This window comes from Nansenia antarctica, assembly GCF_963989245.1.
Source record: "Nansenia antarctica genome assembly, chromosome: 4".
In the NCBI taxonomy this organism is placed as follows: Eukaryota; Metazoa; Chordata; class Actinopteri; order Argentiniformes; family Microstomatidae; genus Nansenia; species Nansenia antarctica.
Window position 1 is genome coordinate 27611818 of NC_137689.1, and position 17522 is coordinate 27629339.

General features: G+C 42.4%; 1 protein-coding gene across 1 annotated transcript in view; it reads left to right on the top strand.

Annotated features, from left to right (window-relative positions):
- Positions 1 to 17522, top strand: part of LOC308155426 (teneurin-1-like) — a gene marked incomplete at both ends in the record, with an annotated part of 166571 nt that overhangs the window by 51177 nt on the left and 97872 nt on the right. Inside the window, 3 exon segments of the mRNA XM_080528746.1 lie at positions 5854 to 5939; positions 5941 to 6095; positions 14188 to 14426. Of these exon segments, the coding sequence (XP_080384872.1) occupies positions 5854 to 5939; positions 5941 to 6095; positions 14188 to 14426 (480 nt within the window).

Genomic DNA, 17522 nt, shown 5'->3' on the forward strand with positions numbered 1-17522 from the left:
TCTGCTGCCTATACATGCCCTGCCTAGAGATGCCATCCATAAGATGAGATGTTAAATGGAGGCCCAGACTTGTGGTCAGTCACTAACGGTCCCTTGGCACTTATCGCCAGGGTATGGGTGTTGACTGCAGTGAAACCTCTTAGTCTATAGTGGACACCTTAACCCTCCTCTGATTTCCTGATTCCTAATAGAGACGATTCACTCCTCACCACCAGTGTGCAAAATGTTCTTGTGCAAAATGGGCCCACTGTGCATTACCCATGTGGCATTGCAAAGGAAGCACTTTGAGCGCTTGATGGAAATGCTCTCTCCGGGTACAGTATATGAATCCAATCTATTATTATTATCTATTATCAATAGGAGGTATGGGACGTGGGAAACCCATTTGTGTGTGTGTGAGTTTTATTGTGGCAATAATGCTGAGGGTATTATTTTTTAAATTAATTTACTTTTCAGTCTTCATTTTTCATCAATGATCTAATTTGGACGGGCTACAGTTTTGTAAGCTGTCACATAAACATCACACGTTTGAAGGGTGATGAATGAAACATGTTCATCTACCCGGCGGCGTGAATGATTAGGGGATACTCCGGGGAAGTGGTCGTCTAGAACCATGCAAATCCAGGACTGAATTCAATCTTTTAAAATTGCCTGGAGTGAAAGTCAACGGATTGCTTATATGCAAAAACAGAAGAGTACCATAGCACTCCACTACTCTCTCTGGACGTGGACGCTGGTACAGCATTTGCCCCTCAGCACTGTCTCTTGTCATGATTGGCCTCTCTCCAATTCGAAAACAGTCTGGTAGGCCACATGTTTATTTAGAGGCATTTCGGTGAAATGTCACTGGTGCAATGCAGAATCACAGTCTCTCTCTCTCTCACAAACAGACATATGTAGGCAGGGCACACACGCGCGCGCGCACGCGCACATGCACACGCGCACACACACACACACACACACTTTCCCTCTCTGCCTCTCTCTCTCACACACACACACACACACACACACACACACACACACACACACACATACTGAATGATTTGTCTGCTGGAAATTACATGGTCTTTTATACAGTGCAGTGGTAAATATGAGTACAACGTTTTTTGTGGTGAATTAGCTTAATGTCACACTGAAAAACATTAACATCCAACCTTTAATTGAAGTAAATTTATTCAGAGAAGAAAGACATCTGTCATCAAGAAATGTCTAACAAAACCACATGTACCACAATTATTGGCACCCCTACAAGTTCTGATGAACAAAATGTGACTGAAGCATTTTTTCCATTTATATGTTTTTGTTTACTTTATAGTTTACTTTGTCAGAGTGTTTAGGAACTTTCAAACAGTAATTCACGACTTCCTGTTTCACTGGGGTATCAATATGAGGTGACACAGAGGCTAGAATTCCCTTATTCATACAACAACATGGGACAGATAAGAGAACACACAAATCAAATGAAGGAAACGGGTGTTTGGCATAAAAAGAAGGACGGCTATACCCAAAAGAACCTGATCCCCACTGTACGCCTGCCTTGATTTAAATGTGTATACCTATTTACAGTTGAATGAACATGCCTGGAGGATATCTTGTAGAAATCACACCCTCGCCATTTGTCAAGTCCTTTGCGATTGTAATGTGTCTCATGCCTTGTCCTTTGTTGGGCCTGATCCTTAAGGAGAGGGACAGAGAAATCGTTTTTGAGTTCCCTAAGTTAGTCCCATGGCCTAATTTATGGTTAAAACTTACAGTCATTATGTTACTTTGAAACTGTTAAATTGATTATTTTGTGGATAGTCTATTCTCATTCTTCCTATGTGCATTCATGTGAAGTTGTGTGCTTAGATAAAGGTTATTTTAATAAAGCATGACATAATCGTGACCAGGTTCTCCCAGTTATGTCTAATGTTCACATGCATCGTTAAAGAGACATAGAGTGTCTTCAGCTATTGGCCTGAGCATAAATTCCTTGCAAAGCCGATTCATTTACACTCGAGGGCACGGTAAAATAGCATATTCATTCTTAATGAATCTAGGATCCAATTTGATCGATTGTCACTGGGATGAGTAAAGCATTGTCAATCATTATTACCCATGAAATAATGTTTTTGGAGTCAGATATAGGTTAACTTGTGTTAGTTGATGTGAACACTTGTGTTGAGTTTGATTCCTCATGTTCGTAACCGTTGTAAGTCATTATTGGGAATCATTTTATTTGATTATTTACCGGTTCTATATTCTTCAGAGATAAGTGCTCAGGGGTAGCCTCCAGAGCCGTGGTCCACATCTGGCTAGGGGAACAAAGGTGGACCTGGGCCCTTGACTGGATGGCGGTAGAACACAGATGTGTGGTTGAATCTGGACCGTCATTTCGGTCAGGGTTCCCTCGCCAGCATTTTCCACCACTGAAATCATCACATACCGTATGTTTTTACAGTAGTGTTGAGTTTCATTATCATTGAGACTTGGCGGTTCCAAAATGAAGATGAACCTTTTTAGCTGTGTTTGTTCGTATGTCCTCCTAGGCCCACTGGGGATAGCGGGATGCACTGACGCCTCTGGACTGAGGTCATCAGTAAACGGCTGTGATGCGTCCTCACTCCCTCCGCTCTGTGATGCGTTCTCACTCCCTCCGCTCTGTGACACGATGTCACGCCGATGGAACCTCGGAACAAGAAAGGTCATTCTAAACCTCCACCTACCCCAACTTGGGGCGGCTGTGGCGCAGGAGGTAGAGCTTCCTTGGGCAAGACACTGAACCCCATAATTGGGGCTGGCGCCTTGCGTGGTAGCTTGCCATCATAAGTGTGTGAATGTGTGTGTGAATAAGAGGCCGTTGTAAAGCACTTTGGATAAAAGCGCTATATAAGTGCAACAAGTACCAACTTTTGATTTGTCGGGAGTGTGTCTGTCTATCTGTTTCACCCCTTCTCAAAAGCTTGATTTGCTTTAGTTTCCAGACGTAGGGCGTTAGCTGGTATGACTGTCTCCAGACTACCTGTGAGTAGTCAATCGTCATCCAACGCAAAGATGCGAAATTTCGAAAACAGGAAAGAGGGTACGGGTGTGCTAACTGCAGTGCGGATTTGATTGCGCCTCCTCTCAAGACAGCGAAGCTTCTTGGCAGTGTCATTATGTTGTAAAGTATTAAGCTGTCCCACCTCCTATTCCTCGCGATTGACGAGTCTGTGATGGGGTTATTACAAAGTACTTATCAGAAAGATCCTCGATAAATGGCCAATTATGCCAACTGGCAGGCAGACAGGCAAGTACTGGTGAACCTGCCATGGAAATGCATTCTAATATCCCTCATTTTGTGTGTTTTTACATGTAATGTTTCCCGATAGCTGAGTGCTTGCAGTCAGGCAGGCAGCACTTCAGAGAAGGTACTGTATCTAACTGAAGATCAGTGAAGGGCCCGCGTCTTAATAATGCATGTGTAAGTATGACCCACTATATTTACATTCGTCGAGGATAGAGAGCACGCCGGGAGCAGGTCAGGTGTACTTTTAAGACACTTTCAAATCCCTCGGAGGTTCTCTCCTGAAAGCATGGGGCTCGGGGAAAGGACGTTGCCGGAAATGGAGTTGGACGTCACTGGTTAGTAAATGGCCGGCTTTGGGAAGCAATCTAAAAAATGAAAGGTTTCCTTCTTCCGCACAACCTCTTTCAAGAGTGCACCTACTGTGCCTCTGAGGACTCTCTCGGTCCTGTTTCCACCTCAAAGGTTTGGTTCTCTGCGAGAAGGTTGAAAATAACAAGGATGCTGAGAGACGGATGAGAGACAATGAAAGCAGTGGTTTTTTGGGAGTGTGGTGCGTCTTTGGTGAAAAGCTTTTGAAAAAATAAATGCTTTATGAAGAAACAATAAAGAAATCGGTTCGGATCTCTTCATACATTCAGAATAACATATCATTGTTCTCCGTGTTCACCTTTTAAGAAGAAGATTCAACCTTTCAACCGTTGTCATTGTACAACAACATGTATTTATGCTCTAGGCAAGGGGGGTCAGAGTCATTGAAGGCGACCCTGGAGCAATTAGGGGTTCAGTGCCTCGCTCAAGGTCACTTCGACACGTGGCCAGCCGGGGTTCGAACCGCCTGAGCTACGGACCTTGCAGTCATTAGACGCTGGCTCTACCCCTAATCCAATCTGCTCTGCAGTAGCACACCCATACCCTCTTTCTTGTTTCCAAATCCAGTATCTTTGCCGTCGATGACGGCCCTTTTAAATGGGTTAGAACATCCAGTCATCCCTCCTGGTTAGCTTAGCGCTCAGCAACGGCTTTTACCATTCCAGTTCTACATGGAACATATTCTTTGATTGATTTTGTCAAATTTGATAAAAAAGAAATGAACTTGCCCTTCACGGTATAATAATTTCCTCTTGTCTGATTGAGTTCACAATTATGTTTATCATATTTTTTCTTCAGTCTCCTTTACATTGTTACCTGGTAAATATCAATACTCCATAAAGGGAAATGATAGAGGAATGTAACATTTAAACAGCATTAATGGCTAGGAGATCAATGCAGAGTAGTGCTCTTATCTGATTAGTGGGGGTCCAGACTCCAATTTGCATTTATTCTACAGTATAATGCTTTTCAAGTGAGACTTGGCATCTAAAGGCTTATGTATAATAAGTAGGAGCAAAACGTATCACACGGACAAACAAAATCAATATAATTCAATTCAACCTCTTAGGCCAAACGCAGGGCTCTGTCATCAGTCTGTTCATGAGATGAGGAAAACACAACTCTGTTTCTTCTTAACGCAGACGTATCTCTGAGTGAAGGGATGGGAGACTTCCGGGTGGTTTTGTAACTCATCTCAAACTTTCCTTTTGACTGATTTAGTTGGAACATATACAGCATTCCAACATATGAGTGTTTTTGTTGTTCAGGATATAGAAAGGATATAGAAATTATGTTGTGTTGGGAAATTAAACGGAGCAATAGTTGCGCAAGCAACGAGCAATAGTTGTGTGGGGGGGGGGAATAATTTAAATGGGTTTAGAAATAGAGATTGATTTAATGCAATCATCCTGGCTCACTTTTAATTTGATTAAGAGCGGGCCTGTTCGGTCTGGCCTGTGGGGCAGAAATCAGCGGCATTAGAAAGGAATCTGATTACAGAGCTCCCCCATTCCTACAGTATGTCTGCCAGCTACTCCCTTCTGTGGAGTGAAGACACAGCAGGAGGAAGTCAATAAGCCAGAAACTCACTCCTGGCTAGGATAGCATCAGATAGCCCTTAAGTGAAACCCTGTCACATGTCACACTGCCCTGACATAGAACATTACTCCTTCTTGCTGAGCCACTGAACTCAAACACACATACACACACACCTAGACGGTACAGTAGATTAGACTGGAACAGTGTGGGCGCAGGGAATTTTGGACTCTCTCCCAAGAAACCAATTTGGCTTCTGCGGTTTTTGATTCCTTCTGTCTAAACGTCCTGTTGAAGTATATCAATTGGGTTGTTTCATAACTCATAAGACCTGCTGGGTTTGAACGCAGGGGGTGCGTCTCCAGATGTGACACCATCGCTTACCGTACAGTAGATACAACATTCCATCTCTCTCTCTCTCTACGAACGGAGGGAAAGAGAACTTCAACAGGAATCCTGCACAGTAGACCAGAAAAGACACATACAGAACCTAATAAAAGTTATTATTATTATTATTATTATTATTATTATTATTATTATAATGATCTATTGCTCTCTCTCTGTATCTCTCTCTCTCTCTCTTCCTCTCTCTCTCTCCCTCTTTCTCTCTCTCTCTCTCTCTCTCTCTCTCTCTCTCTCTCTCTCTCTCTCTCTCTCTCTCTCTCTCTCTCTCTCCACAGAGCTCCCCAGCAGTCCGCCGGCTCACTTTACCTTCAGACCCCTGCCTCCTCCGCCGCCCCCCCCCCATGCCTGCACGTGTGCCCGCCCCCCCCCCTCACAGTGTGACCCACGAGGCCCAGCAGAGGAACACCCTGCCGGCGCGGAGCCAGGCCGTGGACGGAGGAGACCCCTCCCAGCCGGCCGACCGAGGCCAGATCCACAACAGCTGGGCCCTCAACAGCAACATCCCTCTGGAGACCAGGTAGGCCGCTGGCTGGCACACCACGACTCCCCCCCCCTCCCTCCTCCCCCCTTCCCTTCCACCCTCCTCCCTTACAATGGGGTCAGTGTGCTACGGAGCTCTGCGGTGATGCAGCTTCCACGGCGTGAGTCATAGTCATCTGGGCCCCCTTGGCCTCCTTCCCTAGGCATCCCCCTGATCACATCCCCTGTCATTATGATCCAAATGTTTTCCTTCGTTTTGAGAGAGAAGTAGAGAAGGGACATCTTGTTTTTCGCATCGTTAGTTAGGTGTCGCAGAGAGGACCACCCCCTTTACCCCCCGCGCCCCCGCGGTGACTCCAGTCACAAGACGTCTTCAGATATCAAAAGGATTGAGGCTAGGTAGAAATATGGATAATGGTGTTGAATTCCTAATGAGGGGTCTGCAGTATATCACTGAATCATAGCGGTTTGATGAGACTCGGAGCTAAAGCTTTTGGAGAAGCGATGAATAAATGCGAATAACATAAATAGATTCATGATCAGCTCTAGAGGCTCAGGATCAAGGCCGTGGGATTGATTTAGAAGAAATCGCCTCGAGTTCAGATTTTTTAAATGTTTTTTTATGTTTTGTCAGATATGAATATTAACTGTAGTTGCAAAGGCAGGTTTTGATGCGTCATTATCACCCTTTTTCAGCCTAGCCTTAGTGCTGGAAGTCTGAATATTTAAGCCACTATTATTCTGCATGTTTGTTTGTTGGCATAACCACACCTGTTAATCAATCTAGCAACACTTTTGTGAAGACAGATACATCCGTTCCCCATCTCTTCTGAATGGACAAGAACTTGCTTCAGGTAGTCACCCTTTTTGATTAGTCTTCTTTTTTCTTCCTTTTTTTGCCTTACCTAGAATGTTAAACTGTGTTTAAACTGTACCCTTCTTGGCCATTGTGTCAGGGTAATAAGTTAATCATTTTTATGAATTCCAAGAGACCCAAAAAATCTGACCTGTAACCCTTTGAGCATATGAACTTGTGAATGAATCGTCTTTGTCGCACATTAAAAAGCAGGCCTGCGGGATGAGGTAATTCTTCTTAGCTTCTGTCTGAGAGAGTACGGGAGGTGAGAGGAGATGAGACGGAACAGGCTGCGACAGGGTTAGCTAAGGACTGCTAATTGATAAAGAAATCAAAGCAGAAGCAATGGCCGCCAACAGCATTTGGTGGGTCAAAAAGGTGAAATTGAATTGGCTTCCAAAAAATTATGTTATACTTTTTAATTATCAGTTTTTTCCATTGGTCAAAAACAAAGAAATGCCAAAAAATGCTTTCATTTATTGGAGAAAAGCCATGTAGATGAGGTCAGGGGTTGAGAAAGCCTATTAGCTTAAAATGAGCTACATTCACTCTCCTCCTTCATGCTTAGAAAATGGCAATTCAATTATACCACTACCAAATACAATCCAATACAAACCAATCAAAGAATGTCCAACTTGTTAATGACCAGCTCTGCTATCATCTACCCGTTGTACTGTAGGAAAGGGATCCGTGTAGAAACGATGGGAAACTAAATTAATCAAGATTGACAATTATGCTGTCTGCTTTTTGAGATTGCTTTTCACTCAGAAGGTTGTCCCAGAAATGTCAAATCTGGAGAGGAAATAAACAGGCCTATAGGCTCATCTTGGTTTATGTATCGCTGGATTATTCTTCTATTACCTCCTGTTGAACCCAGTAGTACTGGGTGCTTCCCAAATGGAAATAGAAAATAGCAGTACTACCTGAGGTAAACAACTTATTCCTGTTGACTAAAAGAGGTTGACGTGTTGTGAGAGAGACAAAAATGCATTACGTGTGGGGGTATCAATATCTGTGAGAGAGAGAAGTCTACATTACAGAGTTGCATCCACGTTAATTGTGTTTTCCAGCCATTGTGGGCACAGTATATTCAGTGGAATGGAAGCATATCATATGAATGAATTCAGGAGCTCCATGGGGTGATGCTCCTCTAAGACATTACGTGACGTTAGAATTATAAGGTTCTAGCTCCGTTTTTGTCAAAATTGAGTTTTAGGGTTAGGGTTAGGTGTTTATTACCTAATGATCCATTAGGTGTTTATTATTGCCTGTGTGGTGTTATTTTTAAAATGTTGACATTTTTGAGTTAGTAATTAATAAAATACAAAGGTTCCATCTCACAAAACATAATGGAATGTAAAAACTTTGACGCTCAATATCTCTGAACTACCCTAAAGGGAGATAGAACCTTATGATTCTAAGCTCACGATAAGCAAGACAGGGTGTGAGCATCCTTTATCATGTACCACCACTCAGTGTTTAAAATACTACTACTAATAACAGTCACAAAATCAGAAATGTATATGTTAATGAACTCCTGGGGGGGGGGGGGGGTGATTATATGTTGGGTTCTTATGGAGTAACACAGTTGAACACAGGTCTTGAGGCATGTAGAAGATATACTGTACTCTTCAGGAATCAATGGCTATTGTTAATCATTTAAAAGTCCCTAAAAAGTACCGTCATCTTAGATCGTCCCTTTAATGGTAGAACTCAGTTTTGCCGATTTCGAGCCCCCAAAACACACCGGTCACTGCAGAGAGGAAGACAATGTCACCATCTGATGTGGCCATGTGCTGACGTCCTGTTCTTCCCTAAATTAACCCTGTTGATTGACCTCCAGTCGATAGTCAGACCTAATACAACGCCAGCTTTCATGTTGATCAGCAGACTGCTCTCCGATACTGTACCTCCCTCCTGGCACTGTTTACCTTCTTATTGTCAATTCTAATGAGGTCTACGATTTGACATGAGGGTAGATATCACATCCCCCGCACTCAGTACTTGAGTAGCTGTTTTCACTTTTAAAGAATCGCAACCACGTCTGTGAATACTGTAAAGTTCAACCAGTGTGATGATGTGTTGTTGACATAGTCAATTAAACAGGTTTCTCTCGCAGCTGTCACATAAACAGAGATACTGTACATGTACCCTCGGCTTTCACCTGAGTTGTCAACTCTCACCGGAAAAGTGTACGTGTACCTAAATAAACGTGATGGCCAATTAAATGTAGCTGCCTCCCAATTAACACTGTACAGCATGACATGTCTTTAAGACCGCTTGCAATTAGATGTCAGCGTGAGAGAGAGAGAGAGAGAGAGAGAGAGAGAGAGAGAGAGAGAGAGAGAGAGAGAGAGAGAGAGATCACCCTCCTCCACAAACACTGTCAAAGAGAAGCGCTAAGAAAAACATGTAAAAAGATGTAACTTTGTTTTCAGTCGCTCAGTCAGTGTTTCAGCCGGTGTTTCAGTCAGTGTTTCAGTCAGTGTAGAGTGCTTTGAGTGCTTTGAGTTGCATTTCATGTACGAAAGGCGCTATATAAATAAAGCTTTACTTACTTACTTACTTACTTACTTACTTACTTACTTACTAGAGTGCATTAACATGACTAAATCTACTAGCACTCTGCTCATCGAAAAACAAAACAACACTCACTCGCTAGTCAAGGCAAAATATTGCAATGCAACATTTTACTACTCTACACTAACTAGGTAGTAGTGGGGATTACTCACCGAATCCATTGCATTGGCTTGACTAGCAAGTGTGTCATCGATTTTCAACAAAGTTGACATTTATTTTCATTTTTCTGAATAAAAGTTTGAACATTTGGTCGGTTGCCGACTTGTTCCCGCTTTCACCAGCTGCTGTCACATCTTGTGGATATCGGAACCACTGTGATACGTTCATCATAGCCATTCCGATATCATAGATATAGCACACCCTCTTGTGTGTTTGTTTTTGTTGTTGTTAGAGTCAGAGCTAGGGAACACAAACGCAGGACACAGACACAGGACACATACATTCACATTACAACATTTTATTAGGAACACTATACTAATACTAGGTAGACCCTTTTCTCTCAAAACAGCCTCAATTCTCTGTGGCATTGATTCCACAAGATGCTGGAAACATTCCTTTGAGATTCCTGCAGATCGTTTAGCCGCACTTTCAAGCTGTGAATCTCTCATTCTACCACATCCCAAAGGTGTTCTATTGGATTCAGATCCGGTGACTGGGTAGGCCACTGAAGAACACTGATCTCAGGTAGGCAGGGCAGGCAGAACAAGTAGCAAGTAGAACAAGTATGCTGGTGGCAATATATTTATTTTGAGGAAATAAAATAACGTGTTTATTTTTATACACGTGTCATTCTGCTAGATAAAGTGATGAACCACAGGTATGAAAAACTGTCTGGAGGTGATGACGAGACTGATTTCTGTAACCTGGGCCACGCCCACACCCACACACATACACACATATACACATATACATACACATACACACACAGACAGACCGAGACAGACAGAGACAGACAGGAGAGAGATATATTGGCACTAGGTGGAAGTGGAGGGTGTGACAGTTATTGCTTTTATCGGTTTACACCAACAGCAACAATTCTGACAAGTAATTAGATTTCTTCCTGACAGTATATTGTATTGGTTTATGCCCTCCACCTATAAAAGTAGTTTAAACTATTACTGTAGTAAGGGACGCAGCCTCGTTGATAGCTCTGGAATGCTTACATTTACATTCAGGGCGTTTAGCAGGCGCCTTTGTCCAAAGCGACTTACGACAATAAAGAAAAAGCTTTAATCAAATAAAAACTAGTACTCGGTTGCACTGGCAGACTCAGGGAGGGGGGGGCAGGGGGGGGCGACCACCCCTCCTGGTTCCCCCACGGTTGAAAAACGTGCCCTTTTGAGTGGCGAAAATGAGAGGACGTGCCCTATTGGTGCCCCTCCAATGGTCTAAATTTGACCATGTGCCCCCACAGTTGAAAAACGTCGCACTAAAGTGCCCTTTTGAGTGGCAAAATTAGAGGATGTGCCCTATTGGCTGCCCTTCCAATGGTCTAAACTTACCATGTGCACTGATGGGGTCCCATGTTGTGCAGTAAGTGCCCACCACTGCTCGGTCGAGATAAAAACAACAGTAACATATTAAAACACGAGACAGAACTGAAGTGTAATATTTACCCTAACACGACAGACAGGAGGAAGGGGAAGCTTCAGGGGGGACAGCTAAGGTGCAGCACCCGAAGAGGTGGAGGTCTTCAGTCTACGACGGAAGACAGGGACAGTGACTCTGCAGTCGTGACAGCGGTGGGGAGCTCGTTCCGCCAGCGAGATGGGCAGGACGGTGAAAAGCCGTGACCGCCGGGCAGTTTGAAATATCACCGTCGTTAGGGACGCAGGCTGGATGATAGCTCTGGAACGCATGGGGCTAATATGATCGGCATCTTTTCCATCTCTCCATCTCTCAACAGTATCAACAGTATCGCCTTGTATCACACCATCAAACAGTATCCGGTGAAAGCCGCTCCTTTTCTTTGGCCTAAATCGTTGTCAGTCGAGTCAATACTCTCTTCAGAACACAAAGACACTGGTGATATGGCTCTGTCCCAACATCAATGCAATTACATATTTCTGTCACATCAGCATAATGACCATATTGAAGAGCATAGGCATATTCTTCCTAATTTCGTGAAATTACACAGAGACAGGAATTGATTGGTCCACTATTGACGTTCTTTTGTGGGTGCCCTTAATAATGATTTTTTTCCAAGTGTCAGCACTCCAGTGGCGAGTCTGTAGCGTAGCGTTGAGCTCAGTGTTGTGTCCTAAAGTCCATCCAGAGTGATTCTACGTGATACTGTATCTGTTACCGAGCAGATAAGTGAGCTGTTATTCAGGGGAGGCTGGTGGAGGTAGAAATCAGAGGACGGACCTCATTGTAATGCATTGTGGGACATGTGTTTGATACCGTTCCCCATTCCATTCCATGCATTACCTGTAGGATGTAGACTCTTCTCTGACCTCCACCCCCACAAGGGACCTCTGGGCTGGAGCCTGTAGGACAGTGTTCACTGTTCAACCTGGGCTCATTCTTGTGATTTCTTTTGACTTTTTTGTTTTTAACTGATTATGTTTTTTTAGCCTGTTTCTTTTTAACTCTGTAGCACTCTGAGATTCTTTTGAATGAAAAGTGCAATACAAATAAAATGCATTATTATTATTATTATTATTATGATTATTGATAATAATAATAATAATAATATTACAGTATACCGCGTATAGATTGCTACAGTTCCATACTGCAATCTAACTGTCAACATGAGATTCAATCAATAAAAAGGAATTTCATTGGAATTTCAATGCTTCTGTGCCAAGCTTTTTGGCCATTTACGGTATGTACAGTAAATCCAACCCGTTTTTCCCGTATGAATGTTGCTGCTTACCAGCTTACTGTAAGAGGTTATCCAACCAGACTGTACATTCACAGTGGCTTACAGTAGGCAACAAAAAAAACATGTCACAGATAACTTCATCCCTTTGTGAACCTACTTAAACTTAATTACGCTGTATATGAAAATTGGCCCGGCAATTAAGCCCTGTGATATAATCTTCTCTAAAACTGACCTTTGTACTCTCCCCATTCTTTAATTTAACACATTAAAGATACAGGCTAATGGCATTAAAACATTTTCTAATTAGGGACCTGAGCAATGAGGGGTTTATTTTGTTCTCTCTCCCTCTATCTTCTGTTCTGCCGCCTCCAGCTCGTTAGATAAAGGCCCTGGCGCCAAGGTCAAGTTCACAGCCTGGAGGAATTGGCCACCATTTCCACATTAGCATAAATCAATGTAAGCACAGCATTCAGCATCACTCTCAGGTGTGTGAGAATTTAATAATAAATGTTTGGTCTTAAGACTCTCCTCGCTCTCTCACTTCAAGCATGACTGGCGTGAACAGATTAAGACAGTTCGCTGTTGGGAGCGTTGACTAATTAAGATGGAGGGTTTATATCATTTTTTTTTTTGCCAGGGCTGGAAATCAGAAAGCATTTGGAGATTTAATGGCTTGTGTCTCTCCAGCAGGTGTACTGTTTAAGTATTCATGATGTGAAATGAAAACAGCACTGTTGATAGACTACAGCCATACTACAGTACTGTGCATTGATACCATCTTATGCTTCTTTGAAATATAGATCTGTGGATATTCCTCTTTAATTGATTTGGAACGGATACCAAATGTGACCGGGTCTGGTGAAACGGTTTGCATGTCGGCAAATGTTTTTTTGCATGTTACAAAAGTTGAAGTGTTGAAGAACCCACTCGATATAACAAACAGCAGTTTTGGTATCACTAAATACTTAGAATTGGATTCACTGTATCATCTGCCAACAAACGTTTTAGGATGTGTTCAAAAGCAAGGACTGTTTGATCATCTAATTATGTGTAGTTATGTGTTTGTAACATGTTGATGTTCTATCAGCATGTTGTGATGTTATAAACATGCAGTTAGATGTTCATTACAATGTTCCTTCTTAGCTGCTAGCTACTAGCAGCTGTTTTGCGAGTGTTTTAATTCAGAGTGAGATTCTTCTGTATTTGGTTTGAGTTGTACCGACATTCAAATAAGCATATCTTCTGCAACTATTTTCCATAGTTGTTTTCAGATTTCAATGTATGACACATCATTTGAAAGCTTACAATCTGCACTTTTCATTACCTAGCCCTATTCAAGGACCTCATCACCAGACCCTGTCACAAATTTGTTACACAGAGAAATAAATAGAGTGAGGGGGGGGAGATAGACAAGCTGGAAGTTCGAGGGTACATCATGTCGTTACAGCACACAGCCTCTACATCTACGTGTCCAAATGTGTAGCATATTGTTCCCGCCTTTATTTTTTGCATTATGTGATTCTGTCTTTCTGTGCTGCAGAACAGGAACCTGCTGTAAACCCAGTTTGAACTGAGTCAGGCCAGTCTAAATGTAACTCGTGTCTAATGTTACTTTTAATCGTTTCCTGTATTAGAAGAAAGAAAGAAAGAAAGAAAGAAAGAAAGAAAGAAAGAAAGAAAGAAAGCCCTCTGGTCTTAAGTGTTTTAAACCATAACACAGTTTTTTAAATTATTATTCTTAAATGACTAGACTTTTTAAATAGGCACTACATTCTATAAACACTGCTATGTCTGTCTGTTTGACAGACAATAAAGCTATCTTGAATCTTGAATCTTGAATCTGGTCTCTGTGTTGGTGTGTTGCAGGCACTTCCTTTTCAAACATGGCTCAGGCTCCTCTGCCCTGTTCAGCGCGGCCAGCCAGAACTACCCCCTGACCTCCAACACCGTCTACTCCCCGCCCCCGCGACCCCTCCCCCGGACCACCTTCTCCAGACCCATGTTCACCTTCAACAAGCCCTACAAGTGCTGCAACTGGAAATGCACTGCCTTAAGCGCCACCGCTATTACCATAACCCTCGCCCTCCTGCTCACTTATGTCATCGGTAAGTCAGGCGTTTTTTCTCCTCATTGATGTTTTTATCGCTGCGCTGTTAAGCACGGTACAATACAATAGAAGGTATGGTTCACACTACAGGGCCAAACCAAGCTGAGCCAAGCTGAGCTGTACTGGGCTGGCCTGGTTATGTCATCATTGCTGAAACAGTGCTGGAAAGGGCAATGTGGAAGCGATATACAGTATCCAAGCCGGCCCAGTGTAGTTTGGGTCAAACCTGTGGTGTATAAAGCCCGTTAACGATCTCATTCTGTTTCTTCTTTTGTCTCTAGCTATTCATGTTGACTAGGTATATTTCGGTTCTTTTATGTACTCCGACAAACTCTGTTTGTTTTGAAAGAAATGTCCATTATTATTATGGCCGTGTAGGGAAAAAAAAGTGTAATGTTACTTTCGAGGGTCCAGGTCCTCAATTTAGAGCAATAACTTCATTATTATTCATGACCAAGCAATTTGAGAGTTATCTACTGTACATAATGTCCCTTAAATACCCTACCTGAGGAGGCTAATGGATGTCAAGGTTTTGAAACCGACTTCACAGCTGGATAAGTGATGTGATGCTTTTTCTTGAACTTTGTTTTCCATATTTGCATTATTTATTTTCTTGATTAGAGAAACAATTAAAAATACAATATACCGTATTGACCCGAATATAAGACGACCCTGATTATAAGACGACCCCCCTTTTTCAAGAATCATTTTTGGTAAAATACTTTTTTTGAAGACCAAATCAAGAAGACCAAATAAAGAAAATAATTTGATTTGTATTCACATTGAATGAAACAATGTAGGTTATTTTTTATCATCTTGGGGTATGGGCATACAATCGTTAGGTTTTTCAGTCACGTATTCACACACCCTCCTGTCAATCACCTGGAAGAGGCCGCTTTGCGGACGGCGATACGCTTTTCTCCGACTGTTACCATTCTTAAGCCAATCTTTTTGGGCTCGTCAACTTCTAACATTACACTCTGTCATATCATATTTCTTGGCTGCTAGACAGTTGTTTGATGCCTCTGCTTCATTGATCACCATGGTCTTAAAATTGGCATCGTAACTCCGCCTCTGTTGTTTGTTAATTTGACCAACTTAAGAGCCACTTTTTTCGAGCTGGTCCGAGTGTGTCTCCGCGGTGTCTCTCCGCGGGTGTGTGTGTGAGTGTGTCTCCATCTCTCCAGGCACCTGTCACTGGGGTGTGTGTGAGAGGGAGAAACACGGTGGCTCACGTGGGGAACAGTCTTTTGGCGCCATACGTTGTTGTGAATTAATATTGACGTGTCTATATTAAGTCTATATTAAGTCTAGGGCGCGAATATAAGACGATGCAGCTTTTTCAGACTTTTTTCCAGGGGGAAAACCCTGTCTTATATTCGGGTCAATACGGTACTTTTGGAATAAGTATCAATGTGTTCATCATAACACTATCATTACCTTAAATGTGACCGTCAGAGAGCTAGAGCACAACTGACTGGTTGCTCAAGGTTCTTGGCCCATTAATCCAGTGGTGTAGTCTATTCTTAGGAAAGGCCAAGGATTTCCATATACCCACTTAAAAATGTGTGAGGATACGTTACAGTGTTTTGTGACAGAACTTTCACTTTCATTCATAAAGTTCACCCCGTCTGTGTTACGAAGCACTTACATTTTGGACCATTGGGACTGACTATAGCGTCATATACCATCAACGGGGGGAGATGCGACATGAAATATGTCAAAATGCAGCACTATCATGCACAGATCAGCCATATAACATGTCATTTATATATATATATATATATATATATATATATATATATATATATATATATATATATATAACGTTAGACAGGGAGCGCAGATGTATTTTTATGGCGTTCCGAAATGAACGATATGTGGCTGGGAGGGAAAAATCACAGTATACCCTCTAGAAAAAACTAGACTACACCACTGCATTAATCCAATATGGCAGCTAAGGTCTTGTCTTTCAATCTGTTGTCAGTGGGCTTGATATTAATAACAGAGCAGTGTAACCTTCATGTGCTCTCTCTATGGATCCCTCTGACCCAGAGATGTCCGTGTGTTTTTCCTAATTGAGATGATGCCCTTAAGGTTGGGCCGTTGGATCAATACAGATCTTAGGAAATGCAACACAGAGCAAGATGGAGGACTTTACACCTCCAATTTTGATCCTCAGACCTCCAATTTACTAAACTGCATGACCATGCATTAACAGCCCTTTAATAAGGCCGTTTCAGAAGTGGAAGAGAGAGATTGTAAATCTTCGAGCTGCAGCTCGAATGCTAACTGCTTAGCACCTCTAGGTAATAATGCATTCGGTTGCAATAAATGCTACGTTCCAAATTTGGAACGACAAAAACCTACTACTACCGCTACTCTAGCACATGAAGACTGTATAATGCTGAGTGAATGCTTGAGTTTGAAACACAGTGACAAACAGGATTGGAATTAGCTTTGTAATGTTAATCCCCTTCTGTTATTGCCTCGATCGTTCCACATTGAATAGGAACAGATATACTGTCGTCAGGAATAATGTTGGTATTATTCATAAAAATGTCAGACAACAAAGGTGGGGAATCTATTACCCACAAGTCTCCGTGGTGAATCGTCATAAATCACAGTGAACATGGAGGTGCCAATCATCGCAAATCACCCGTTAAAACAGGGCTCCGTCTCCCTGAGATCAACACATCGTTTCATCTAGCTTGGTTCGTGCTGGCGCAGACCTTAAGAGACATTAGGTTTATCGTTGTAGAGGTTTACTCCCGCAGCTGACTCTAGGCCATTTGCTCTGTTTACTGCTGAACACACATCCACCTATTCAAACTTTTACCTCATATTTTTTAATTTTAACCTCATAAACTTTTACAATATCTGTATTATAACTTTAATTTATATAGCACCTTTCAAAAGACCCAAGGACGCTTTACAATTCAAGGGAATGATCAGACAGACAAAACAGAAAACAAACAAAGCAAAACTGAAACATTGACTAGGGGCCAAAGGCCTTGGAGAACAGATGTGTTTTGAGGGCTGATTTGAAGGAGTCCAGGGTGGGGGCGTTGCGGATCACTGTGGGGAGGGAGTT